This window comes from Phyllosticta capitalensis (genome assembly GCF_038381095.1).
Source record: "Phyllosticta capitalensis strain CBS 128856 chromosome Unknown BKA78scaffold_12, whole genome shotgun sequence".
NCBI lineage: Eukaryota > Fungi > Ascomycota > Dothideomycetes > Botryosphaeriales > Phyllostictaceae > Phyllosticta > Phyllosticta capitalensis.
The window spans coordinates 511,347-535,478 of NW_027117450.1; the positions used below are offsets into that span (position 1 = coordinate 511,347).

Genomic DNA, 24,132 nt, shown 5'->3' on the forward strand with positions numbered 1-24,132 from the left:
GAACTGCGCTGGATCGAGGTCGGCCATTGTTTCAGGCGGTGTGATCTCGTTGCGCTGATGCTCTCCGGGGACTTCGCGAGAAGTCTCCGTGAAGTCTCCGATTCAGTGCTCCTGCGCTGCTGGCTGTCGTTACTTGAGAGTGTGTTGTTCGTGGTCATGTTTTCCACTAGGAGTCTCAAAGCAGTCTCCAGAATGCCTGAGCGGCTGACAATCTCTGGCAACGCTTGCTCGAGATTCACTGGATGCGTCGAAGTGGGAGCGTTCTCCTGCTGGCCTCCATTGTCTACCGGGAAGACGTTCACCGTGACGCTCAGATGGACATGGATGGGAGTCGGGTTGTGGAGATTTCCTGGATGAGTGGGAGCGGTCTCGTCGGTCGTCTGGTTTGTCTCGTTGGGTTCGCTTCTTTGGGAATCTGTTGGTGAGTTGTTCGTGTGATCCCAGAGAAGGATGAACGTACCGCTGACCCTCATCGACATTGCCTTCGTGAGTCGACGGCATGTTTCAATCTCCCGCCAAGTCTGAAGGTTCGAAGGTTCGGAGCTTCAGCGTGCGAAGGTGCAGAGTTGGTGTGCGAAGAGGAAAAACAAGCACAGCCGTGGTGGGTGCGCACCTTCCTTTGCGCCTTCCTGCTGCCACCAGAAGGCGCGACCAACTACTCTCAGACCGAAACGCGAAGCAGCACAAGTCGATCATTGGAGGACAAAGAAGACCGGCCTACTTTGTCTACTGTCCTCCCTCTTTCCAGGAAGCACTGTCCATCCTGGCCCCAATTGGATCCTTTTCCTGTCAATTGCAGCCAATTGGAATTCTTTTCTATTGTTGTCTATACCTCCAGTCGCAGCACCGGCCTCTTTATTAGGAATTGCACTCCTCCATGACGACCTGAAGCATCTCATCCCTTAAGCTGACGTCCGGTTGTCACGGCTTCCTGGACGGACACGAAGTCCTTTATTGGGCGAGCCATCATCATCATCCTCCCTTTCGGCCTGCTGAGCTCCCTTTTCCTCCTCGTAGATGTCATCCTCACAATCGACCCCTCCACCAACATCATGCTCTTATTCCTCGTTATAGTGGTCGTGTTCCGCCTCTGGGTCAACACGGATTAAGACGAACTGCTCAGGATATAGCGCGGGCGGCAGCGTTGCATTCGCGTTCTGCTGAGCCTTGCTGGCCGCGGTATGACGTGTTGAAGGCTCGGCGCTCGCGCGCTCTTCGGCTGTCCATTGGTTGTCAATCAAGAGAAGATCTCCGAGTTCATGATCTCAAACCTCTATAGGTTATGACTTGCGTCCGGGTCAACACAGATGAAACCGAAACGAGGCCTGCACGCACATCACTTGGTACAAAGTCAGGAACGAGGTAGGAGGTCCGGTAGTTCTCTGGCCTTGGCCTCTTCAGAGCTCTGTCAGTGAGTGCTTCAATCTCAGAGGGGATGACATACTGCTGATTCTCATTAGGTCCTCCACTGGTTGTTGGCATTTCGGGTCAACTCGGTTTGAGGTTGCCGTACAGTCTTGGTGTGCAAAGGAAAAGGAACTTCGAATCGCCGCAAAGGTGGACGGACACCTTCCTCTACGACAGAGGTCGCAACGGGGAGGCGCGTCCGCAGCGAAAAGCTCGGGCAGCACAAGTCAAGTATTCAAAAACCAACTCAAACCTTTGGTGGTAAAACAAATTGTGTCCGAAAAGGATTTATTATTTTTCTTGCGGAGGTGCTTCAAAACGGCATCGTCGGGGAAGGTATCGAAAACGTCGATGTCGACGATTTGGTATGGAACGCCCTTCTGATCCACGTTACCGTGGACAGTGGTAAACACCATGTCGGCAATCTGGCTGGGAGTCTTCAGGCCCAGGGTGATATGCATCTTGACCTCTTTGCCGTCCTGGACCTTGACGACTTGGCCGCCTTTCGAAGTCTTGTTGTGCCGGTCGGCGCTCCTGCCGTCTACACTTGTTCCAAAAGGATTGCCCAACTCTGGCTCTTGTCTTGCTTTTGATCCTCAAATCTCGACTATTCTCTGGACCTTGACCTGCCCTATACTGCGTTCAGAATCGGCTGTGGCATCAGCTGGTCGACCAAAACGAGGTTTCCAACTCCTCCATCATGATATGGACACCTATCTTCTGGTACACGGGCCTGAAACTTCAAAATCAAAATCCGGTCTAAAATGCCCCCATTAAATGAGGACAACCCCAGTACGTTTGTTCTTCTCTGAGATCAAGCCACTTAATGAGGTGTTGGCAGCGGCCTCTGGACATTTCAAACAAGCAGCCGTCGATGGCTGAAGCACCTCCGATCTAAGTAAGCCGATGTGCAGATTCCATTTTAAGGAGAATCTTTGGGGGCGGAGCTGCTTCAGATGCCCATATTGGGTGGTGATATTTATCCAAGACAACCTAACTCAGCCAAATAAACAAAGCTTTTCGCATCATGATGCCTCACCTCGGACTCCGAAATTTCGGCACCGAGGATTGGTTTCCATGTGCCTGCCGCGCAATACATGCCAAGAGGTGCGCAGTATCTTGCTTGGAACACGGAGCAGGGCGACCAAAGGTGAGTACGCACCTTCTTTGGAACGCTAGAAGCGTTGCACAATGTCTGAATGGTGTTAATAAAGGAAGGACCGGCTGGTAGCTCTAACGCCACAAAGAAGACCTTCAAAACAATGCCAGCTTTTGGCCCAAAAGGTTGGCTCTTTCGGCGCGAGCTCTTTCCTCTTCGGTTGCCTGCTACCGAATGTTCGAGCAACTCAATATGACCCTGGCCATAAATCCCCGCGTCGACTCGACACACCACGTCCATCATCTGCTCCCTGTTGACCATCCGCCTTCGCATGGGCGGTCTTCAGAAGGCTCCAATTCGGCTGCCATGATTCGAAACACATCGGCCCTTAGGTTGCATCGACTGCTGCCCCTGTTTCGTGGGTGAAGTGTGGGCGGTTGGGTCTGTGGAAGAGTCCTAGCCACGGGATATTTGCACGCCGTGCAGGAAGATGTCAGAATTATCGAGATTTTATGGAAAAAAAGGTCCGCACACCTGGCGATGCGCTTGAGGCGTTGCGCGAAGATGCGGCTCGAGGGGCACCAGGTCCCGGGGCTGGGCTGCTGCGTGAGGCGGTATTGCCACGGCTGTGAGCGTAGACCTGGCGGTTCATTGGCGAGTCACATCGAGTCCGGAACGCTCTAAGGCCAGCAGCGTGATCTGAAGATCACGAGCGCTTCGAATGTCTTGCTGGAATTGCTGCAGGAGAGTCGTGGGCTGCGTATGAGTGGTGTTGGTTGCGGAGACGTTTGCTGCGGTTAATCGGCGACCCAAGATATCGACGAAGATCTTGCAGCGATACCGCGGACGAGAAGTGTCATCGTGGGCTGGACCTCTGCGGATTTCGTCGGCGAGTGTTATCGTAAACTCAGGGAATGAGGTACTCACTAATGACCTTAGCCGCTGCTTTCGAAGGACATTGCTCCACGTTGACGTTGAGGTGTTGTGTAGAGTTCTGGTGGCTGCAAAATATCAGTCACTCGGATCATTGCGCGCGCGCTTTCCGCTCCAACACGGTCGAGAGGGAAGGCGCGAGACCAGAAAGGTAAAGTCAACCAAACCAATCAAACAGCATACTGAGGATTTCTTGCCGAGTAGATGAGAAATAAATGGGTCACTATTGAACCTCTCCCCAATACTCTCTGGTGTCCAGTCGAAGCTAAAGAGTGCCCCGAGACATTTGGTCAAAAGAATAGGCTATATTGATGTCGTTTCCATGTCCTCCTCAATTTACCAGGTCTTTCAGAACAAGCATGATTGCACAAAATCCTGTGCTTCTGCTTGAGTCGGCGACCTCTAGTAGCAAGACAACTTTACTGATTTAGACAGGCTGTAAACCAACACATCACAAAGGAACCAGTCGAGATGGTTGGGGCCGCAAGAATCATGTCTTGTGCCAATTCCGTTTTTTGCAAATCGCAACATTTTTGTCCGTATCTCCTCCCTCCAGGGCCCAGTTTGCTACTGCTGCTCACGCTGGGCGCAGCACCTTACAACAGTGGCTGAAAAAGTGTTCCACACAATCGCCAATGTCTATTCCTCGCGCAGAGCTAATAGTGGATATGAAAGGCTCTAGCGAGCACTTTTTTCTTCTCCTTTGAGCGGCCTGTCCGCAAAATCCTTTCGTTTTCAACCATGTCCAGCCACTTTCACGGCGGACCGTGGTCACACCGCTCCAAAGTACTCTGCCAAGACATCCTCCAGAGCGTCGAATCGAGTATATGGGCCAGAAAAGGAGCCCTCAGCGGCCGAGCCCGAGTCTGGGTGGAACTGCGTTCTAAAGAACAACCCGTCGTCGTCAAACTCGTGGCCAGGAGTCTCGTCCAATGTAACAATCAAAGAATCAATCACTTTTGCTCGGCGCAAGATTGCTCAAAGTTTTCAAAAGCTTAGAGTAGGGGTTCATTTCCGCGAGCCAATTGCGGTCATGAAAGGCTTTGATAGGTACTTTCTACTCCCCCTTTTGTTCGCTTGTCCCCAGAACCTTTTTGTCCCCAACCATGTCCAGCAATCCTCACAACAAACCGTCGTCAAAGTGCTCCAAAGAACTCTGCAAGGACATCCTCCAAGGCGTCGAGCCTGGTAAACGGGCCAGAGAAGGACCCATCGGCGGCTGAGCCTGAATTCGAGTGGTACTGCTGCCTGAAAAACAGCGCTTCGTTCTCGAGTTCGTTTTCAGCTGTCTGATCTACGCGGGTAAAGCCGAATGGCTCCGGGATGAATGTGAGGATTCGATGGTTCTGAGCCGTGGAACGGAAATGCAGGCGTAGCGGCTCTCCGGCAGTGGCTGAATCGTTCGACCTCCGAATGACCCAATGCATGTCGAGACTAGTCGCTAGTCGGATCTCCTCTCTCATCTGTTCTTCGTCGTCCAACGGGAGTGTGTGAGAAGAGCCCTCGAGAGAGCCATTCGCCTGGTCTTGGGGTTGAGATGTCGTGTGGTGGTCCGTGTGACCATGAGCAATGATGGTAATTTCGATGCGGAAGTGAGTAGACCGAAGGGACTCGTGAGGGGCTGCGGGAGTTTGCATATTGCGATCGGCGACTGGAGGGCTCTCCTGAGTCCTTTGGATGTCTGTGAGTGGGTGTTCTGAGCTGGGAGCATGAAAACTTACTGCTGGCTCTCTTCCTGGCCTATGTCTGTGGTAGGCATCCTGGATGCCGGTTATTGGACCTTCAATATCGTGGATGGTGCTGAGTTTTGCGAGGGTGGTGAACCTTGGAGGTGCAGAAAGTTTTGAAGCGGTGCAAAAATGGCGCCGTTGGGATAGGCACCTGGAGAGGAAGGCGCGAGTTGGCAGGAAGGCGCGAGTACAATCATTTGGTGCCTTAGCAAAGAGCAACAGCAGCAAAATCGGTGACCTGTGGAAGTAGCAACTGTGGCGCACCTTCTGTAAAGCAGGAAGGAGCAACTACAGAGCAAACAAGTCAAACACGCAGAACAGAAAGAGGATGGACTTGCTTGTAGGTAGCATCCATTTGACCCCATTTTTTGCGATTTGGACAACTCTTCAAGGCTCGTTCTGACTCTCTTCTCTTCTCAAAAGCCTCAAGTCATTGTCAGCTCTGAAGCCAAAACACCCCGACTCCAAAGATCTTCACAGCTCGCGACATATACGTTGCAAATACTGCGTTGCAAATACTGCGTTGCAAATACTATTCAAAAATCCCCGATTATGATGAAGCACGCCGAAAGAGATGAATATCTGAAGGACGAGGCAAGGGAGACGTACATTGTCTGTTGTAAAGCGCCCAAGTGTCGTGGCTTGATGGCAAAGGCCGTATGGGAAAACTCGCAATATAAAAGGACGTAAACAGGGAGCATTCAAGCCTCTTTAGCACCTGAAGCTTGGAAGTAACCAAGTCCTCCATACATCTTCACAAGGACCCTTCGACACCCTTCAAGCTCCGCCGACGACAAATTTCGTTCCGAGCATTTTACCCCTGACTCTTAGTCTCCAAGACTTGCGCATACCTTGCCTCCCGTGCAAATGTAAATCCCCAGTTGGCAATGAAGAAGAAAAATTTGGACGAGTGAAAGCTTGCCGTCACGCGCTTTGTCCGTCAAATTTCTTGGGATTACAAACCGGAGTACGCTCTCGCGTCTTGCAACTCGCCTGCGTCGAAGCGATTAAGGAGGAAGCAACCAAAGTTCGGTTTGAAACATTCAGCTCTTGTCCATGGTCCTTTGACGACTACCTCCTTGTCGCCGTTTCCACATGGACGCTCCTCCTTGAAGTAGTAGGCCTTCTCTTCGACGTCTTCCTCGTCGTCTCGGGCTGGAAGATAGCGAAAGAAGCCAGAGTCCTCTGGCGCATACTTCAAGCCAACCGCATCGAAACGGCGCAACTTCGCAGCCCAATCCAGATGATCGTCGGAGGAAAGAGTTAAGCCCTCAGCCATCTCTTCCGTGGGTTGCGACTTCTGAGTTTCGATGAGGAAGTTGCGCATGTCAGTGTTGAATGCCGAGTTGCGGCGGAGCAAGTTGACTACTTTTTCAGTCTCATTGTGCAATGTTTCAAGCAGCTCCTCGGCCTACAAGTGGGTAACGTCGTTGAAGTTAGCCTGCAGACATTCGTACAGCTCTGTAAGGTGAGAAGCAGGTACCTTGTCCTGAGTCGCAGCCAGCTCCAAAATTGCGGCTTCGCTCTTGGAGCGCGATCTGCCCAGACTCTTGTCGGGGATCGCGGGTACGATCCTAGATTATGTGAGCAGATGTGTCTAGCTCTGATCGTCTTTGACGTACACTCGGCCCTTGCTCAGGTTTGCAGCCCTGTCTGAATCGGTTGGAGCCATCGTGAACGAAGGCTTTTGAGCTGCACTTCCGTGGAGATTGTGCTGTATTTGAAGTCTGGTCGGGGCGCCGCGCACAAATAGTGCCTGCATTGGTTGCCTCGCAGTCGAGAAGCAAAGCGTTGTAGCAATCAGATAAGTCAACGATTTGGTACGTGCAATCCTGCGTCAAAATAACAAACAAGAGATTGCGGCAAGACTCACCCTCGCTGGTTGAACCACGTACTTCTGTGGGTTAGAAGACTGGGCTAGAAATTCAAAGACGCTCTCTCAGCTCCACAACGCTCTGGCATACGTATGGGTGAGACTGGAAGGAACAGCACTGAAACTTCGGGGAGCAATCGGTCTTGAATCTGGTACTGCTACTGTACATGTATTCTTTTGCTGCCAAAGACCAATAGCTTTCCAAAACCCAACTCCAAAACCCAAATCGGCGACCCTCGGGTGAGCTAGTCCGTGGTCTGGTCCATCCGTTTCGGTCAATAGCATTTCGTTTGGTAGGATGCTTTTCAAGCAGCAGCAATCGAGATGTGATTGCTGTTCAAGTGTTCTTTGTTTTATCCCCACAATCGGCCGGGTTGTTGACAGATGTCTCTGCGAATGGATAGTGATAGGTGAAGCGCGCTGGGCCGATTTCTGAAGGCTGCAATTCAGGAATGTCGCGCTGGGAGTCGTCATTCCCATGAACTCCCATCTTGACCGCCTTATTGCGCTTCGCATGATGGATGAGCTTTGCGGCCGCAAGCGATGGTAGAAGACGTGGAACGGTGCTGTTGTCTCTGGTGGAGCGCGCGCCAGAGGACTTCAATCTGCAGGGAGAGGCCGGAACGCCTAGAAACTGGCGCAAAGCGTCCTTCTTTGGCAAAAGGTCAACTTTGGCAACAAGAAAAGCCAGAGATCCTTACCTGGGGTCCTGCTTTGACAGCGCTCAAGAGCGAGGACTTGCGATCTTCACGATCAGTGTCGCTGATTGAAGTTGGGTTGCCAGAGGGGTCGTTCTGCTTTGAGATTCCACAGCTGCGAGACTAGTTACTCCTACGGTCTTGTCTCTTGGAATGTGAAGCATGCTTACGCCTTGTGGTCCGTAGGTCTGGTAGGATCATCCTCTGTCATGTAGTTGACATCTTGTGTCTTGCCTGGCTTTTTGGCGGAAGTCTTATGGAACACCTTCTTCGCCTTCGTCCGAATTTTCCGTCCCCAGGATCGAGGACCCGACATGTCTGCTTCGTTGAGAGTAGATCTCAGGCTGTTGTTGATGTTCGGTGTCGAGAAGAATGGTCGGATAGGAGGATGAAGCAGCGGCTGCGAGTGAAAGATTGGCGAGATTAGTGGATTGACTTTGGATTCGCGAGTCGGTGGATTGAGAGGCAGATAGCCGGCAGCCAGGGCAGCCAAAAGCAGCACAATACAAGGCGGTCAGACATAGACGAATCGAAGGACAAAGACACAACGCTCATCTGCCACGGACGTCGTTGACAATGACATTAACAGAACGCGACGAACGGCAAAGACCACCCCATATCCTTAGAATACCTAGCGAATGACTCGTTTACAATCTTAGGGCAAGACTGCTCCCAATACAACCACAGTTGATCAAATACATCACCAAATCTTCCTCACAGTGGCAAAAGGAGAATGAATCCTTTGGTATTCTCCGGCTCTCTAAGCCTGCTACCATACATATCCTGTTTTTCGCAATTTGAATCGAAGTAGTCTACCCAGCTCTAGGAAAACAGTGGAGACAGAAGTCAATCAAGTGCAGCTTGACCCGCACCTTTGTGTCGGTACTGCTTCCTGGGACATCCGCAAAGTCATCGTGTCGCGCAAATGGTGGCTCTGAGCCGGAAAAAACAGACTGCAATCCTCCTCCTGGCTCTCGTCCGCGTGTCTGGCTGAAGTTGTGGTGAGGACGGTCCACAAGTACTCAATACTTTTGCGCTGGATTTCCCTGAGTAACTGCGTCTTCCTGGTCTCCGTTGCCCGAGTCGTCGCTGGCCACTGGGTTGGCAAACGACAAGCGGTAGGTGAAGCGCTTTGGCCCAATCTCGTGTGGCTGCAGGTCCCTGGGTTCGTAGCTGGAGTCCTTGTTGTTGTGTCTGGTCGTGTTGGAAGCCTCATTGCGCTCACGGAGTGCATGAAGAAGCTTGAATACAGGCAGCGGCGGGAGACGTCGAGGACCGTCGGTATTCTCCTTCTGATGAGGATGCATCTTTGCGCCTCCATGCGAAGAGTGCGTGGCAGGGAACAATGGGCGGGGAGGAGAAGCTGGGGCTCCGAGGAATTGTCGAAGTGCCTCTTTCTTTAGCACAAGGTTAGCGTGCGGAGAGAAAGCAAGCTCCCGAATCGCTCACCTGAGCTCCTGCTGGGACGGTGCTCAGAACTTGTGCTCTTGGGTCTCTGTTGACCGTCTTGCTCGTCGAAGATGGGTTGCGCTGGCCGTCCTTGGTTGGCACAGTTGGTATGGAATGGCTGCTGTAGACTTTGCGAACGCTGACGAAGGATTTGGTTACTGCTTGGTTTTTGTAACTTGGTACTACTGGGATACCTACGACATGGGGTGGTTGGCATTGGTAACGTCGTCTTGAGAGGCAGGCTCCAATGGGGTGTCTTCGTCGTCATCGTTGCAGCAAATGCAGAGCGTCTCCTTGGTTGTGGCCCAAATCTTGGGAAACCAAGATTTGAGACACGCCATGTTGAATTTGCTCGAGTGATTTGTGCAGGGTTGGGTTCGATGATGGGAATCGAGGTGGTAGGTGATGGAGCAAAGGCCGCCGGCGATGGTTGCCGGGTGCGAGACAGACATGGCACATGACGCGCGCTGCCAGGTCGAAGCAACTGAAATAGCTTGGCTGAATAAGCGCAAGGTGAGTATATTGCAGCATTATGTAAAGTCTTGCTATTGCTAATACTCTCATTCACTTCACTTCCCGGCCTCCCTGAAGCCAAAAAGTGGTGGAATTGTGGAGTAAAACGAATCTCATACATACAAAGTTCCCATACTTTGAAAGCTGACATGCTTATCCGTTACCTTCCTAAATCCTCCGGGCAAATAAAATCGACAAGGAGGGAAATCACCGGTCCATGATGCTCATTGTCTATTGACTCCGTCGTCTCTTCTCCCTTCTGGTAGACTTTGGGTAGCTGCGACACCTGCCAATTAGCGAATCTGCAGCTCTTATAGGCTGACTTTGTCGACATCCAATGGTCTCTGGGCTTGATTCCTCCTTTACTGCTTCTGTTCAAACCTACTGCTCCGAAACACCCAGCCTCTTCGTCGCCAATCAATTCCATCTTGCAAAGAAAGAAACATGGTCTTCATTACCGATGACAGACGAATCTGGCACCTACAACTCTGTACCTTCACTAGTGAAGTCATACTCCTTAAAGAGGCTCGGCACACCTCGGTCGGTCCCCTTCCAAAAACTTCTCTGTCGGCGCGGTGAGTTGGCGTCTCTTCTCCTGATTTGGCAAAAGAGAGACGATGTGGAATTCGCTTGGTGCCAGTTTCCTCTGCGTGGAACTCCCTGATTGCGTCGGCATCGGTGTCCGACTCGTGACCTTGGTGGCGGAGCGCAAACTTGACTTCATAGAATCGCGGAAGATGGCTGACTGGAGATGAAATCTCCCTGCGACCAGTCATTTCCATGGAGACCAGTGTGACGAATTTATCACTCGATTCCAAGTGTGTCTAATGGCTCGGGAAACCATCTTGGGAGAACTGACACGATCTTCCGTCCTTCTGTATGCGTTTGCCGGTCTTGCTTCAGGGGTCAGTTAGCTGCAGTGTCATTTCAAGTTTGGCAATCAGCAAGACACTTCGATCGTCTTCGTCTACGAAGGAGCCATCAAGCGCGATGATGAAGACATGACTGAGCATGTCGACCACTTGGGAATGGTTGAGAAGACCCGTGCGGGGGGCTTTCAGACGCTCAACATCTACTTCGTCAGGACGCTGTGGGCGTTTCACTGGAAGTGCAACAGCAACATGAGTTTCTCCAGATAATTTCCATTGACGATCTTTGAGCTTGGAACTTGATCGTCGCTTGGAAAGACGAGTCACGTCTCGTACAAGAAGAAACAAAATGATCGACCTCGGATGTGCAACCCCTGGAGTCCCGCCGCTCTGATCTTTCACATGGAAAACAAGTTTCTCGAAGAGGCATACCGCTGTTGATATTAGCTTCCGCTTATTCCATGACCTCTAGTAAAACGATGAGTCTATGACGGACAAGGCACAAGAAGAGAAGCTCACCAACCGCTTAATTTCCTGCAACTTCGATCTATCATCCATACTAATGAGACGTTGTTTTTGTGGTGTTCGACTTGGCTGGTAATTTATAAGACAGCTTCTCCTCTTCTCAAGCCCAATCTTTCAAAGTCTTGTCTTGTGGCAAGCTGTCTTGTGGCGTCAAGAAACGAGAAAGGATCTTCCTGATGCAGAAATGACCCTTGTTATTCCGACCAGATCGATTCCTGCGAGGAGGTACTCCTTAACGAGGCGGGGCACTTCTCTGCGGGACCTCTAGCAAAAACGTTGCTGTCATGGCACTTGCTTTGGGAGACGTCGGTCGGCATTGCGAAAGAGAGGCGGTAGGGAAACCGTCTGGTTCCCACTTCCTCTGGGCGCAAGTCCCTGATCTTTTCGTCCTCGTTGGCATTCTCCTGGTGAACTCCGTTACGGACAGCGAGCTTGAATTTGTCGATGGCAGGCTGTAGAGCTCTGCACACTTGATAGGTCCTGTAGAAGTTGAACCGCTTCCATCTCTTCCTACAACCTGACTCGTTCCTGGTTGAAGGGCTTGCTCCTGCATCCGTACGTGTTAAGAAATCTGCTGGGACCCAACAGAGCGTGTCGAACGCGGAAACATGAGTTGGAGGCGGAGGTGCAATGGTTTGAATTTTCATGATGGGAGTGATCAAACGCCAAATTCGACCTGGATATACATGTTGAAGTGTGAGCGCACCATGCGAAGAAACCCGAGTGTGTTGTCGGCGTGCCCAACGCGCATTGGTGCAGGCAGGCGGCCGTAGTCGCGCTTTCCCTCGCAACCAAAACCCAAAAGACCATCAGCCACGAACACTGCAGACTCTGACGATATGCGAACCGCGCGAAACGAAGGGAAGCAATGTACCGAGGGCGATGATGATGGAGATATGAAGCCCTGATTTTGCGCCCATGTTGAAGAACGATGCAGGCAATCCACCCCTTTTTTCTCCGACTTGTCATACACAACGCAAAACTTGTCAATCTGTGCAAACAAAAGCTTGAATAACAAAAGACATACGAAACCCCAATGTGCCCCGCAGCTGTGGGAAAAGCAGTTTAAACACGGCGAGGATGACGCTACTCGAGCCTCAGCAATGGGACATGGCTTCGACGCTTGTTTCCATGCTTTTCAGACCCCACTGTGAGGCACAGCTCCAGTCCAGCATTCATGCCTTCAGGGAGGCAGAGCGAGATGGACCGACAGGGTCCGCCAGCATGCACAGCGAACGGGTACTCGTAGGAGTAGGGGTTGGGACCATACTCCCGGACAACACTGATGTCACTCTCGTCGCCCACGAGTGTGCTGCTCGCAGAGAGGGTTTCCCAGCCACTCTCGGAATCTGCCGGCTCCTGCTCTTCTGAAATGTCGCTCTTCGAAGGCAGGATGAAGGTGACGGGTGATGATTCCGTCTCATCCTCTTCGAAGATCGTCGAGAGCTCGAACTTGGGCCGGATCTCAACGCAAGACGTGGAGGGCGAGGCTTCCTGCCCGGAGCGTTGATTCCGGTCTTGGTTTTGCAGTGCCTCGTAGCCATCCGGACCGAACGTCCACACAGTCGTTTCGCGGTGGCGGTAGGGCGTCTCGGGATTTGCGCATTTCTCCTCCACGCTGAAGGGATCCTCTGAGCTGTCGTTAGAGGTTTCCGAGGCCGTGATGCTCGCCGGCGATCTGCTTCGGATATCCCTAAATGATCTCAGTCAGTCAAAAGCTCTCGCAACAGTCTGGTAGGCACTCACACGTCACGATTCTCCATGACAGGCGAGAACCGAGGCGTAGGCGTGCGGGAGGAGAGCGGGACCGGCTCTGGCTCGTCTCCGCCCAAGCCAGCACAGTAAAGGCCCGTGATGAGCTTTCCAGCCTTGATCAAGGCACGTCGAGTGCGGGCCATGGTAGGAATCAGATTTGGAATGTGATTCAGAAGAACTCAAAAGAAGGGAGGTTAAGTTGTCCGTACGCGAATTTCGACGGTCCAAGTGCAAACGTGGGTGGGAGGTAGAAAGCAAGGCTCAGAGGTCTCTGCCAAAATGCAGACATCAGTGCACGGGAAGGCGACTTTTATATCGTTGCGGCGACACACCAGAACCAAGCTTCTGTTGGGGGTCCCCAACAATCCATTTTCGCCTCAAACTGGAATCTTGGTTCAGGTCGAGATCTTCGTATCGAACCATGGATTCGGTGGGAGCTTGGAGTGATTCTCGGTAGCCTTTCCGGTTAATCGCAGAGGTACCATGACCGATGGGTGTAGGTAGGATAGATGTTTGACGGAGTTTGGAGAGCAGTGGTGTGGAACCGCCGATATGGTGGTGACGGAAAGAAGTGTGTGGACAAAGCAACTCGAGTACGCCAGATGCTGAGATGAAAGTTATCCGATGGGAGCAAGAGTGGTATGCAACGGTGGTTGCGCCCACAGCGACTCATCGGTGTTGTTGGGGTACGAGCGAGCGCTGTGCTTGGACCCTGAACGCAAAGAGACAAGCAAATTGGGAAAGTCGACTCACCAATCCCTACCCTTCGCTCCGGCGAAACCAAGCCAATAGCAAATATCCAACGTGCTGTGCTGCCCTCGTCTAGGCTTGTGTGCGCGACCGTGGCCTCGTCGAAAGGGTCTTCTTCGTGGTCCTTTCCCGAGCCGCACGCGAGGCCGCAACTCTATTTCGGGAGACTGAAGTTGCAAAGAAAGCTGTTGGATCATAAGCTCGAAAGAGATGATGGTGTTGACGCTTTGATCTGTGTGTAGTGTCGCTTCGTTCTTTGGGTTTAGGTCAGGCGTCTTTGCCTGTTGATTTTCTTCGGAGTCCGATCAAGATGACCACAACCGTTCACGCAGGGTTGATGCCAGTCATGCGGCCAAAGAAAGACTCAAAGCAGACAAACTCAACTCCGATGGCCAAACTCGCTACCTTTACAAGAAAATTGATGTACTGACTCCGTGAAGTGATCAGGGAGGCTGCAGTTATGTTGCAAGGCCAGCACGAGAAACAGCCCAACCACGAGAACGAGAAACAAGTGTCCCCTTGAAACCTTTCCACCTGTACTGAAGTCAGCACGAAAGGAGGTCAACATGTCTGTCATCCGGGTGCCTCCTTTCCCAAAATCATGGGTCGTGTGGTCCTTCGACTCTTGTCTTAAAGACGGCCGGTCATGCTCTGGCTCGATAGCCTGGTCGTCATTGTCTCGCCTAATACCTGCTGAATACAAACGTTCTAGACTGTTGAGGGCATTCTATAGAGCTAGCCATCAATGTATTCATCATCTCTGCAGGCTTCGTGCTTCCGGTGGAAGTTCAAATGCGAATGCCGGGCGGTATCCTCTTGAGCTTGTTGAACCTCGCTCTTCCAAAGCACACATATAGCCCTTGGGCAACGCCAGATCGGAGCAGAGTCAGATTTGTTTGTTGGAGAGGAAGACCAGTAGACGTCGTTGTCATCGTCGTCGTCGTCGTCATCTTCACTGTTCCCATCGTCCTCGAAATGAGGCTCAGAGCCTGGGCTAACGAGGTCGAGACCTCGCTGGCGGTGATCGCCGCAGTACAGTTGGGTGAACCAGCTCAGCTGTGTGAGGAAGTATCCACCACAATCTTGATCTGGCTTCTCCAGGAATTTTCCTTCGAAGGATTCGTCCAGGGTAGGTTTTTTGTGGGTCGCGGTGAGGACCAAATGTTCCAGGATACGCTCGAAGGGGAGTAGGGCGAGGACGCGGGCTTAGGATCTGTTCCTGCCGACGCAGTAGTGCTGCATCATCAGTAATCGGGAATTTTGGTGGTAGAGACATGCGGTTGGGTGTCTGCTGTGCTGGCTCGCCGTTTGCCCTTCTTAAAGGCTTTTCATGTGGCGCAGGTCATAGTCCTTTATTGTCCGTTCGCCAGCCTGGAGACCGTAGCCTCGTCGAAGAATTGGTCGATACATTGACGCTTAGAAACAGCAGGTCCTCACTGGTCGTACTGCCGGAGTATTAACCAAATCGAACGGGGCTATAACGACGTGAAAGGCGGTGGGGGTCTTTGATCGTGTCCGAGCTTAGTGAATTCGTCTTGTTGAGGTAGGTATTCATCGATTCCGGGCCGTCTGAGAATGAAGATATACTTGAAGTACACCGAGGGATGGCGACCAGGGCCACTCCCGGGAGATGGGATACGTCAACCGGTTAGTACTCTTCCAGCGCAAAGTGAAGCGCCGCGAGCAATAAAACAAGAGACATGATAAAGAGAACCACACACGAATGCCTCGTGCACACTTTGCACCCAAAAATATGAGCAAAAGAACCGGATCAACCACCGTTGAGGAAACCTGGGCACAAAGAAAAGTTTTCAGTGTTGGATCGATCCGCAAGCCAATACGCGAGGTCTAGGTACATGGACCCTCCCATCCCGATTCGCCCTTTCCCCCTGGCTGCGACGAATTTCTGATGGAAGCAATCGAAAAAGAACAGAAGCAATCTCCATTCAAGTCTTTCTAGCCCATCTTCGGCCGAAGCAAATGGCTTCCGCCTCGCAGGTTGTCGTGAATCATCACATAAGCTTTCGATCGTAATTTGGAGTCGTTGGGTGTTGTTGGTCGTAATGGTACGTATAAGTCATCATCTCTCACTTTTCGTACTTGGGAGTCGTCTGCAAAATCGACATTCTGGCCGTTGCAGCTTCTTCGAAAAAGGCTTGGATGTAGTTGTCCTCGGTGAACAAGTCACCCTCTCCTGTAGAGTCTGAGAACAGAAAATCGTAGCCGAAACGGGCGCGTCCGTACTCGCGAGAGGGACGCTGCGGGTCAATGGTGGTGCCGACATCGACGAAAGAGGCGGTCTCCAGATACGGGTTTAGGGACTCCCGGTCGTCCGACATGAGGTTTTGACTCGATTTGGGCAACGGGTACCATGACCATTCGCGGGATTCCCGTGGGCTGGCTACGTCCGCTGGGTGAGGTCCATGATTGGTGAGGTCGGGCTTGGGGAAACCAGAAGTAGTGAGCTCTGGGGACATCTTCGATTCAGCGTGCTGAGGATCTCCGCGTGAGGTAAATGTGTGGATTTCGCCAGCGACATTGGTCTCTTGAATTTGCTGAAGCTCATGGTCCACAAGCATGCGGATCGCGTGCGAGCGCAGCCTTATCAGACGAGATGGTGAGAAAACGAGCCCATCCAAGAGACAATGAGAGAACCTACGTCTTCGGGGATTCCTGACGGCTGTCCGAGTCGGTGTGACGGGAGAACCTTTTGAACTTTTTGCGGGCCTTGGTGGCCAGCGACTTGAAAGTCGCCATAGGTTCCGGGTGGATGGAGATGAGTGCTTCGAAATTGGATGGAACACTGCGAAGCAGTGGATGGTGTTGATGGTAAGTAGAGAAGATGACTTGACGCAGCCCTCTCATAGAGCGTAAACGCCAAGGCCTGCCGAACAGATGGGGCAGGTGACCGGACAAACCAGACAATACCATTGTCAAAACGCGTCGACGCGTTGGCAGCTCGTCACTCGGAAAACCGAGCCCGGTATCCATCGTGACGGGCTGCTGCAAGCTTGCGGAAGGTCAACTTGAAAGACATTGACCTGTGCTCGTAGAAACAGACCGTTGTCATACCGAAAGTCTTCGCCGTTTTGGCGCATCGCGAAAAGACAGGATCTTGCCACCAACAACGGCAGGACAGGCAGGGCCACACGGAGCCAGCGCTGGCCTGCTGCTTTCCGGTGCCGTCTTCCCAAGCTCTTGCTCCCCCAGTAGGTCTCCAACAGAACAACATAAAACGGAAAGACAACTTGGGCGTTTTAGGGGGGGACCTGGACAGAGGCGATAGAGGTACACTTATCGCAAAGCAGCAGGCGTAGTACCCCACTACTGACTACCTACTCGGCATTGCCGTACTGGGTTATGATGACGTCGACCGAGAGCATCACTCTGTGTACCACAGGTTGACGTACAACCTTTCCGGATCATAACATCAATAGGAGTGCGCGCAACTCCAGACAGTGCCCGCGGAGAGATTGGCGATGTACAATGAACAATACACGTCCGTGATCAACCTGGACGAGATGTCCAGATTGGCGATCAATTTGGGATCGTACTCCTCGATGGGCATCGCGGGCGTAGCTTCATCGCTACGACGGGCGTTTCTGCTCCGGCGGGTGGGATCGGGGGTGCTGACGAGGCAAGATGCTTTCAAAAAGAATCCGATGCCAATTGCTTTGACGCGCTCAAACGCCTGAGCCCCTTGGGCCTGCTCGCTATGACTCCTCTGCGAGCTCGAAACGACTCGAGATGGCCAGGAGTTGACTAGGCACATATATACGAACCTCTGCCGCTACTGCAGCAGCCTTAGAGAATATATGCAGGATTATATCAATAGAGGAACATGTCTTCGGCGATATTAGGGGGAAAGATTTGACTTGTGATAGGAAAGTTGTTAAAAGCACGCATTGACTGAAGACGAATCATCATCCGAATGAAAATCAGATAGACTGAAAAGAGAAAATGCATTTCCGAAAGAGGAGTTGGGATGTCGCCAACCGACCTACTGAATCTAATGTGCAAGAAAAACGCCGTCATCCCACGTCTATGCCTGTATCTAGCAATGGTATTTTGCCGGTTTCAAAGGGAGAAGAGAAGGAAATTCATGTCCGTCTTTTTTGAATTTGGGTGGAGCTCAAGCACCATTGGCGACGCCGTTGCTGGCGACACCACCGACCGTCTTCTTGAGCGCCTGCAGAATGTCGCTCGTCAAGTCTGCGCCATCTTCAATGCCGCAGCTGACGCGGACCAGGTCGTCAAAGACGCCGGCGGCCTCCCTCTGCTCCTTGGGAATACCCATGTGGGTCATGCTCGCCGGCACCTCGATCAGACTCTCGACGCCGCCAAGAGACTCGGCCAGGGTGAAGATTTTGGTGTGCGTGCAGAAGCGCTCGGCGGCCTCCTTGCCGCCCTTGATGCGGAAGGAGAGCATACCACCACCCATGCCGTTGCGGTGTTGCTTGAGCGTGATGGAGTGCTGAGGATGCGAGGCCAGGCCGGGGTAGTTGACGGCGATGACGTCGGGCGATGCCTCGAGCGCGTTTGCGACGGCCGTGGCGTTGGCGGTCGCCTCCCTCGCGCGCAGGTGCAGCGTCTTGAGACCGCGGTGCGCCAGCCAGCAGTCGAATGCGCCGGGAACGGCTCCAATCGCATTTTGCAGAAACGAGAGGCGCTCATACAGCGAATCCGAGTTGAACGCGGCGACGCCCATCAAGACGTCCGAGTGTCCGTTGATGTACTTGGTCACGCTGTGCACCACAATGTCGGCGCCGTGGTCGAGCGGGTTCTGCACGTATGGCGACAGGAACGTGTTGTCCACAACCACCAGAATTCCATGTCTGTGTGCAACAGTCGCTACGGCGCGAATATCCACCAAGCTCAGCGTGGGGTTGCTGGGCGTCTCGATCCATATCAGCTTGGTCTCGTTGGGGCGAATCAGGTTCTCAATGTCAAGCTCGATGGAGGGCGAAAAGGTGACGTGTACGCCGTGCGCGGCAGCGACCTTGGTGAAGTAGCGGTGGGTTCCTCCGTATACGTCTGATACGGAGACGACGTGCGAGCCCGAGGCGAGAGACTGGAGGATGATGGCGGTGGTTGCGGAGCCGGAGGAGAAGGCGAGGGCGTAGCGGGCGTGCTCGAGGGCAGCTACTGCCTTTTCAAAGTTGTCTCTGCATACTTCGTCAGAAATGCTCGGGATATTCAGGCAATTCTACCCACCGGTTGGGATTTGAGCTTCGAGTATACTCGTACTGGCCGATGGGCTTGCCGACAGCTGATTGCGCAAAGGTGGTGGAGAGGGAAATCTGCCAAGTCAGCGCCTTTCCTTGGTTTGCGCAGTCGCATACATACAGGCTCAATAACGGCGCCAGTAACGGGATCGTGAGGCGATCCGGCGTGTACTGCCAAAGTGCCAAACCTGTGGTCTGGCGATGGGGCTCGCGGCGGGGTATCGATAGGGTGCTCGGTATGCGTCATGGCGGCGGCTATGTACAGGACGACTAGAGGTTTCTGGTGTAGGCCAGGTGAGGAGGCAGAGGTTCTTAAGGCGACGAAGTTTTCAAAGTCTTGGGTAATAGAATGGTAATGGAATGGCAGTCGACGTCGTACGAGGCCGTCCGTGTGGTCGGGCAAAAGGGCGCTGGGGCTCGCTTCCCTTTAAAAGACAATGGAATGACTATAAAGAGTGCACATACAACTCTGCCAACTATGGCGCAATCGCGACTAACAAGCAAGGGCTATAGCAGCAGGCAGTAATTCTGCGAGCACCTAGTTAGAACCAGAGACTGCTTAGTAATGCGAAGCGACGGAGAGCAATGTGTAAGCCCGACTGCGCGCCTCGGGCCCTGGTGGCGTCGCGCTTTGCCCCGCATTGTTAGACGCGTCGCCGTCATCCCCAAGACCACTGCACGCTGATGTCTTGGTCAATTACCAATATTGCCAGTATGTTCTCTGTCACTTACCACAATTGCAATCCTTCGACGCTCAGCAATCAGCCTATACTCACCTGCGCGCAGTCTCAATCGTGTCTTCGACCCGACCGGAACTCTCACCCTTCACCACCAACACTTCGGCTTTGGAAACCAATAAAGAAGTCCCTGCTTCTGCCTGTGCCTCTCCTAGTCTCCTGGTACCTTCCTCGAACGGTTTTCGCGTCGCTCTTGCCGAAATTCCACCGTGGTTCCGCCGCAAATCGAAAAATCGACCCCTGGCCACGCAGAATAGCCCCCGGCCTCCCAAAACGATACCACAACACCACAAAAAGATTTATTCACCTTTTAAAGAGCCAAAAAAGCGGAATACCCCGCGCGGGACTCGAACCCGCAGCCTCGAGATTACTAAGCAGTCCCTGTTGGGGTAATTTACTTTAGAAGTCTCGCGCGCTACCATTGCGCCAGCGGGGCTATTTTGATGAAAGGCAATCAACTTTTTGCAGATATAAATTAACAAAAGTTAAGTGGAGCACTGCCGAGGCACCACTGGCTAAGCGAGAATGACAGGCGGGAATGAAGGAGCGCTCGGCTTCTCACTGTTCCCGCAACCTCACTCACAACTCACTGACCCGTTTTCTCGCCATCCTATTATTCTACCTGCATGAAACGCCCGCTCGCACCCTTGTCAGGCCTAGAGAAGAAGAAATATGACGACTGCTTGTGCCAACAACACTGTAAGGCATCAATATGCCAACACTTCGTATTTTGGCAGGCGACATCGTACCCTCGCATTCGGCCGCCGGCAACGGACAGCATGTCTTCCCGCTCCTTCCCACGAGGTTCGGGCAGCTTGAGTGCGTCAAGCATCAAAAACAACCTTAACAACGTTTGGCGCGCCAAGTATCCATGGCGAACTTGGCTCTCGATTAGGCGAGCTTAAATACGACGTTTGCAGATTTAGGCCATTGACCTATTCATCAGCCGTGCTACAATGTCAAATGCTCACAGGCTGCGGAACATGTTGCCGTGCTTGCCCTAAAGAGGATATTTTGCGGATGGGGATGAAGCTGAGTGTGGTGTCTTGATTGATCGGAATTTCCGAAATCTACGTCAAGAGACCAAATGTGCTGACGTCGATATCAGATAAGAGATACCAGAAGAAGAAGAAGACATGTTCAAAAATTCCAGGATAATGAGCAGAAAATGTCCTCAATCAGCAATCCGACTCGCAAAGTTTACGTGCCCAACGCATCGCGCCTTTATTGCCGAAAACTCGGGCCCGTCGCAGCAAAGACAAAAAACCCCAGCCACACAACACTGCAGGTGGATTGGCGACGCAGTCTCTCATGAGGACACAAGGAAGCCACAGGAAATGCGAGCCCGCTGCTGATGTCTCGGGCTTCCTCTACCGCAACTTACGCTCGGCCTGCATCTCACCCGGAGCTGAGAGTTTGTACTGCCCCGAAGCTCTGCAGCCGTCTTTGCCAGGCATCTTGGAAAATCAGAGACACTGTGCAAAGCAGCACTCTGACTGCAAGTGTTTCCAACCCACTCATGGTCAGTTGGGAGAACAGGTGTAACAAACAATGCTCAGCCCGGGTGCACTTCCACTTCTTCTCTGGGAGTCTCTTGCGACAGCTGCAGGTTCTCCACCAAGCGCTCGAGCTGTGCTTATAGCCATTTGGCTTTTCACTGCTTCAACTTGGTTTATCGATGACGCGGAGCGTTCGACTTGATAGACTTAAGGTTGCCGGATCATTGCTCTTCGCTTTAAGCATCCTGCTCGACCAAGATTTCGCGGTGATCACATCACCACCCTCCCTGAGAAAAAGAAAACAACATGTGCAGGAATCACGAAGCAAGATGTTGAGAAATCCTTGCTCCTGTTTCCTTGTGAGGAGGGACACAGGAGCCGAGGCGCTGCGGGTGAAGCGACGGACGTCTCTTCCACTTTCTTGCTGGTGCCTACTAATCCGGACCGTCGTGGGCTAGTAAAGAATATTGCCTCGAGGGGAGCGTGTTTGGAGTTCTCTATCCAAAAGATATTTTCCAATTCTTGCATTCTCTATCAACTACGGTTGCGACCGGCAACTAACGCAGTGCTCTCAAGTCACCGTTGAGGCTCGTCCCGCAACCGCACCTGCCTTCGCAGTTGGCCGTCGGATAATCGCCCACGACCGCAGTTAGCGCGTCCCCAACTCCCGGAAGACAGCGGCAGTCGGAATGCCGCGGCAGCGACTCTGTCAATCGGAGCTGGCATCGAGTGTCATGGTGTGGATGGGGATCAGTCAAATGCCCAGCCACCTCCTTGCGCCTGGAACCTTGCACCATGGCCTCAGGGCGCAACTCTGTTTGCGCAGGGTGGCTACTGGACGTTCATTTCGGCGATTGGCATGAGTCGCATCAGGTAAATTGGGCACGTCGGCGGCAGAAGCAGCGTAGAAGGACTCTAGAACGGCGGACGATGGCGCGCTCAGACCAGATGATGTACAGGACTTGGACAACGCTGGCGGCGAGATTATCAAAAGTCCATGAGCCACCACATGTCGAAATTGTTTGTCCATGAGCCCATCGAATTTCTGGAAGACGGGTGACAACTGGCACAGGAGCTGGGGTAGCGTGTTGGCGGAGCGGGCACCTCCTTGGCGGCCTAGGGAGGCTCTGCTAACACTTGCAGATGAGTCTCGAGGCCGCGCAAAGCTAATTGGCCCAATTGCGAAACAATAGGCATCTTCCGAGCCTGTTTACCCCAGAGAACCCTCCCCGGCTGGGAAGAACTGACATCACGCCGCTAAGGTGACAGCCTTAATCTAATCGGACATTAGGTGAACAAGCACCTGGCCAACAGCCAGCCCCAGCCGTGCGCCAGAGCGAGACTTGGCGCGACCTTCGACGACGCTTCTTCATGTACTCGGAAAAGGGTGAATCCCTTTAACCTAGCTTTCCTCGCGCAGGTTCCCCTGATGCCTTGACCATGGGCTCTGCTCCCCTGGCGCGGGGTTGCTTTCCTCTTGCCGACCAGTCAGAGCAACCAGAAGCCGCGCGCTCCATGGGACCACCTGTCCACCAGCGGAGCACACAAGCAAAATCCGGCCATTTTTAGCTCTCCTGCCAGCCATCGTCTGCCAATGCGGACAGTCCAGAGCCAGGGTGTCGCCAGTTACAGAAGACGAACTCTACATTCAGTCCCAAACCCAGCACTGGCCGCCCCGCACTGGCCACCGTATATGTGTTGTATGCTTTAACCATGTTTTGCTATAAGTCTTGTCTGTCTAATTTTTGGATTCGACCTGAGCTCATTGGCGCGCAAGCGAGGCAGGAGCCAGGAGAGTGAGGCTTGACGCGCTCGTCCGTTGGCTGTGGCCGTGGCCTGACCTCCGCCGTTCCCGAGGTTTGGCTACCATGCGAAGCCTCCGAGATTGACTTTCGATTGAGAGTCTCTTTGCCGGGCTTGTCTGCTTAACGAGCTCCGTGGGCGTGGCCGTGGAGGAGGGGATGTGTAGTTGGAGTATATATACATTCGTGTCCTTCTCGTACCTGCTCAGCAGACACCAGCATCAGATCAGCATTTACGACATCAACACCAAGTTCCAACATCAGTCATAATGAAGTGGATCCTCCCATCGGTTGCTCTCCTCGGCCTTGCCGCTGCGCTCCCCAGTGCGCAAGAGGATTCAAAGAAGAAGGAAAAGGGCGGTGGAAGCAGTGGAGGAGGCGAGACGAATATCATCCCAGCCGAAAAGGTCAAGGACTTTGACTACCGTGTCGGTCTTGAGACGTGAGTTTCCTCCTTTTGTCCAGGTCTCTACATGGTGGCTGACACCTTCAACAGTCTCAATGGCGAGACTCGCTACGTTGCCTGGGTCGGCGGCCAGCCTGTCTGCAACGCAAAAACCACCATTGGCAAGGGTGACACCGCATGGTGCACTCGTGACACTCTCATCCAGTACCAGGGCCAGTACATCAAGGTCCGCTTCTACAACTGCGAGGCGCTCAACCCGCATTCGCAAGTTTCGGATGAGGAGAAAACGTGCCCGAAGAAGGAGCAAGACTCAGACCCGACGAACGGCGAGAGCGACAAGTGCATGAGGCAGAAGGGTGGAGACAAGATCCAGGGTGTCTACCTCAAGCTTCTCGATGCCAACGGCGGCGAGGACTCCAAGTACCCCGATGTCCTTTGCGGCGACCTTCGCGAGACGTTCCAGTGCGGCCCTGCTCTTGTTGTCACGCGTCTTCAGGTACGATTTGCTTCTGCCCCCTCTATCACAACACGTGTGCTGACAGCTACAGTGCTCTCCTCCCTCACGCGGTGGGGCGAAGGCCAACGGCGGTCAGTGAGCGAAGGGTTTAGGAAGGCTGGACGTTGCGGGTGGGAAGTAGGAAGGTCGTTGATGTTGTTTGTGTCCGCACGGATCTTGTATATTGATGTGCAGCCGATATATCTTTTCCAATACAAGTTTCTCTCATCATCTTCAAGCCCGTTTCTCAACTTTGGTGTGTGCGGCTCCTGTCTGATTCCACTCGCGAGACTCTTGCGTCTTGGCTGCCTGCCCCGATCACTCCAGGTACCTCTTCTCTCACGCGGTCACTTGTCACTCGTCATC

At 52.9% G+C, this 24,132-nt stretch overlaps 11 protein-coding genes and 1 non-coding gene across 12 annotated transcripts; 2 read left to right on the forward strand and 10 right to left on the reverse strand.

Annotated features, from left to right (window-relative positions):
- Window positions 1–942: 942 nt before the first annotated feature.
- BKA78DRAFT_362577 (uncharacterized protein) lies at window positions 943–1,868 on the reverse strand (the record flags this gene model as incomplete). The annotated part of the gene is made up of 3 exons (XM_066892467.1): window positions 943–1,219; window positions 1,272–1,463; window positions 1,661–1,868. The coding sequence occupies 3 exons, from the start codon at window positions 1,866–1,868 to the stop codon at window positions 1,059–1,061; spliced, it is 561 nt and encodes a 186-aa protein (XP_066739098.1). The 3' UTR covers window positions 943–1,058.
- A 2,707-nt stretch (window positions 1,869–4,575) lies between these two features.
- On the reverse strand, window positions 4,576–5,524 carry BKA78DRAFT_299904 (uncharacterized protein; the record flags this gene model as incomplete). The annotated part of the gene is made up of 2 exons (XM_066887126.1): window positions 4,576–5,457; window positions 5,504–5,524. The coding sequence occupies 2 exons, from the start codon at window positions 5,522–5,524 to the stop codon at window positions 4,576–4,578; spliced, it is 903 nt and encodes a 300-aa protein (XP_066739099.1).
- Window positions 5,525–6,124: 600 nt separating this feature from the next.
- On the reverse strand, window positions 6,125–6,841 carry BKA78DRAFT_357053 (uncharacterized protein; the record flags this gene model as incomplete). Its single annotated transcript, XM_066892158.1, has 3 exons — window positions 6,125–6,580; window positions 6,653–6,743; window positions 6,792–6,841. 3 exons carry the CDS (start codon window positions 6,839–6,841, stop codon window positions 6,125–6,127), a joined length of 597 nt encoding a protein of 198 aa, XP_066739100.1.
- Window positions 6,842–7,379: 538 nt separating this feature from the next.
- Window positions 7,380–8,056, reverse strand: BKA78DRAFT_357054 (uncharacterized protein; the record flags this gene model as incomplete). Its single annotated transcript, XM_066892159.1, has 3 exons — window positions 7,380–7,694; window positions 7,744–7,855; window positions 7,911–8,056. The coding sequence occupies 3 exons, from the start codon at window positions 8,054–8,056 to the stop codon at window positions 7,380–7,382; spliced, it is 573 nt and encodes a 190-aa protein (XP_066739101.1).
- Window positions 8,057–8,762: 706 nt separating this feature from the next.
- BKA78DRAFT_357055 (uncharacterized protein) lies at window positions 8,763–9,530 on the reverse strand (the record flags this gene model as incomplete). Its single annotated transcript, XM_066892160.1, has 3 exons — window positions 8,763–9,137; window positions 9,190–9,328; window positions 9,388–9,530. 3 exons carry the CDS (start codon window positions 9,528–9,530, stop codon window positions 8,763–8,765), a joined length of 657 nt encoding a protein of 218 aa, XP_066739102.1.
- Window positions 9,531–11,290: 1,760 nt separating this feature from the next.
- BKA78DRAFT_299908 (uncharacterized protein) lies at window positions 11,291–11,743 on the reverse strand (the record flags this gene model as incomplete). The annotated part of the gene is made up of 1 exon (XM_066887127.1): window positions 11,291–11,743. The coding sequence occupies one exon, from the start codon at window positions 11,741–11,743 to the stop codon at window positions 11,291–11,293; it is 453 nt and encodes a 150-aa protein (XP_066739103.1).
- BKA78DRAFT_383500 (uncharacterized protein) lies at window positions 11,722–13,024 on the reverse strand. The gene is made up of 2 exons (XM_066893066.1): window positions 12,843–13,024; window positions 11,722–12,789 (listed from the first exon to the last, which is right to left on the reverse strand). The coding sequence occupies exons 1-2, from the start codon at window positions 12,992–12,994 to the stop codon at window positions 12,183–12,185; spliced, it is 759 nt and encodes a 252-aa protein (XP_066739104.1). The 5' UTR covers window positions 12,995–13,024; the 3' UTR covers window positions 11,722–12,182.
- A 2,664-nt stretch (window positions 13,025–15,688) lies between these two features.
- Window positions 15,689–16,358, reverse strand: BKA78DRAFT_357057 (uncharacterized protein; the record flags this gene model as incomplete). The annotated part of the gene is made up of 2 exons (XM_066892161.1): window positions 15,689–16,202; window positions 16,261–16,358. 2 exons carry the CDS (start codon window positions 16,356–16,358, stop codon window positions 15,689–15,691), a joined length of 612 nt encoding a protein of 203 aa, XP_066739105.1.
- Window positions 16,359–17,733: 1,375 nt separating this feature from the next.
- BKA78DRAFT_259013 (cystathionine gamma-lyase) lies at window positions 17,734–19,073 on the reverse strand (the record flags this gene model as incomplete). The annotated part of the gene is made up of 3 exons (XM_066885332.1): window positions 17,734–18,766; window positions 18,816–18,901; window positions 18,948–19,073. 3 exons carry the CDS (start codon window positions 19,071–19,073, stop codon window positions 17,734–17,736), a joined length of 1,245 nt encoding a protein of 414 aa, XP_066739106.1.
- A 219-nt stretch (window positions 19,074–19,292) lies between these two features.
- Window positions 19,293–20,069, forward strand: BKA78DRAFT_50548 (uncharacterized protein). Its single transcript, XM_066893289.1, has 2 exons — window positions 19,293–19,538; window positions 19,613–20,069. The coding sequence occupies exons 1-2, from the start codon at window positions 19,511–19,513 to the stop codon at window positions 19,954–19,956; spliced, it is 372 nt and encodes a 123-aa protein (XP_066739107.1). The 5' UTR covers window positions 19,293–19,510; the 3' UTR covers window positions 19,957–20,069.
- Window positions 19,896–19,999, reverse strand: BKA78DRAFT_t178. The gene has a single exon. It is a non-coding gene; the product is annotated as a tRNA-Arg (tRNA).
- A 3,064-nt stretch (window positions 20,070–23,133) lies between the features above and the next one.
- Window positions 23,134–23,866, forward strand: BKA78DRAFT_357059 (uncharacterized protein; the record flags this gene model as incomplete). The annotated part of the gene is made up of 3 exons (XM_066892162.1): window positions 23,134–23,306; window positions 23,361–23,766; window positions 23,819–23,866. The coding sequence occupies 3 exons, from the start codon at window positions 23,134–23,136 to the stop codon at window positions 23,864–23,866; spliced, it is 627 nt and encodes a 208-aa protein (XP_066739108.1).
- Between the last annotated feature and the right edge of the window lie 266 nt (window positions 23,867–24,132).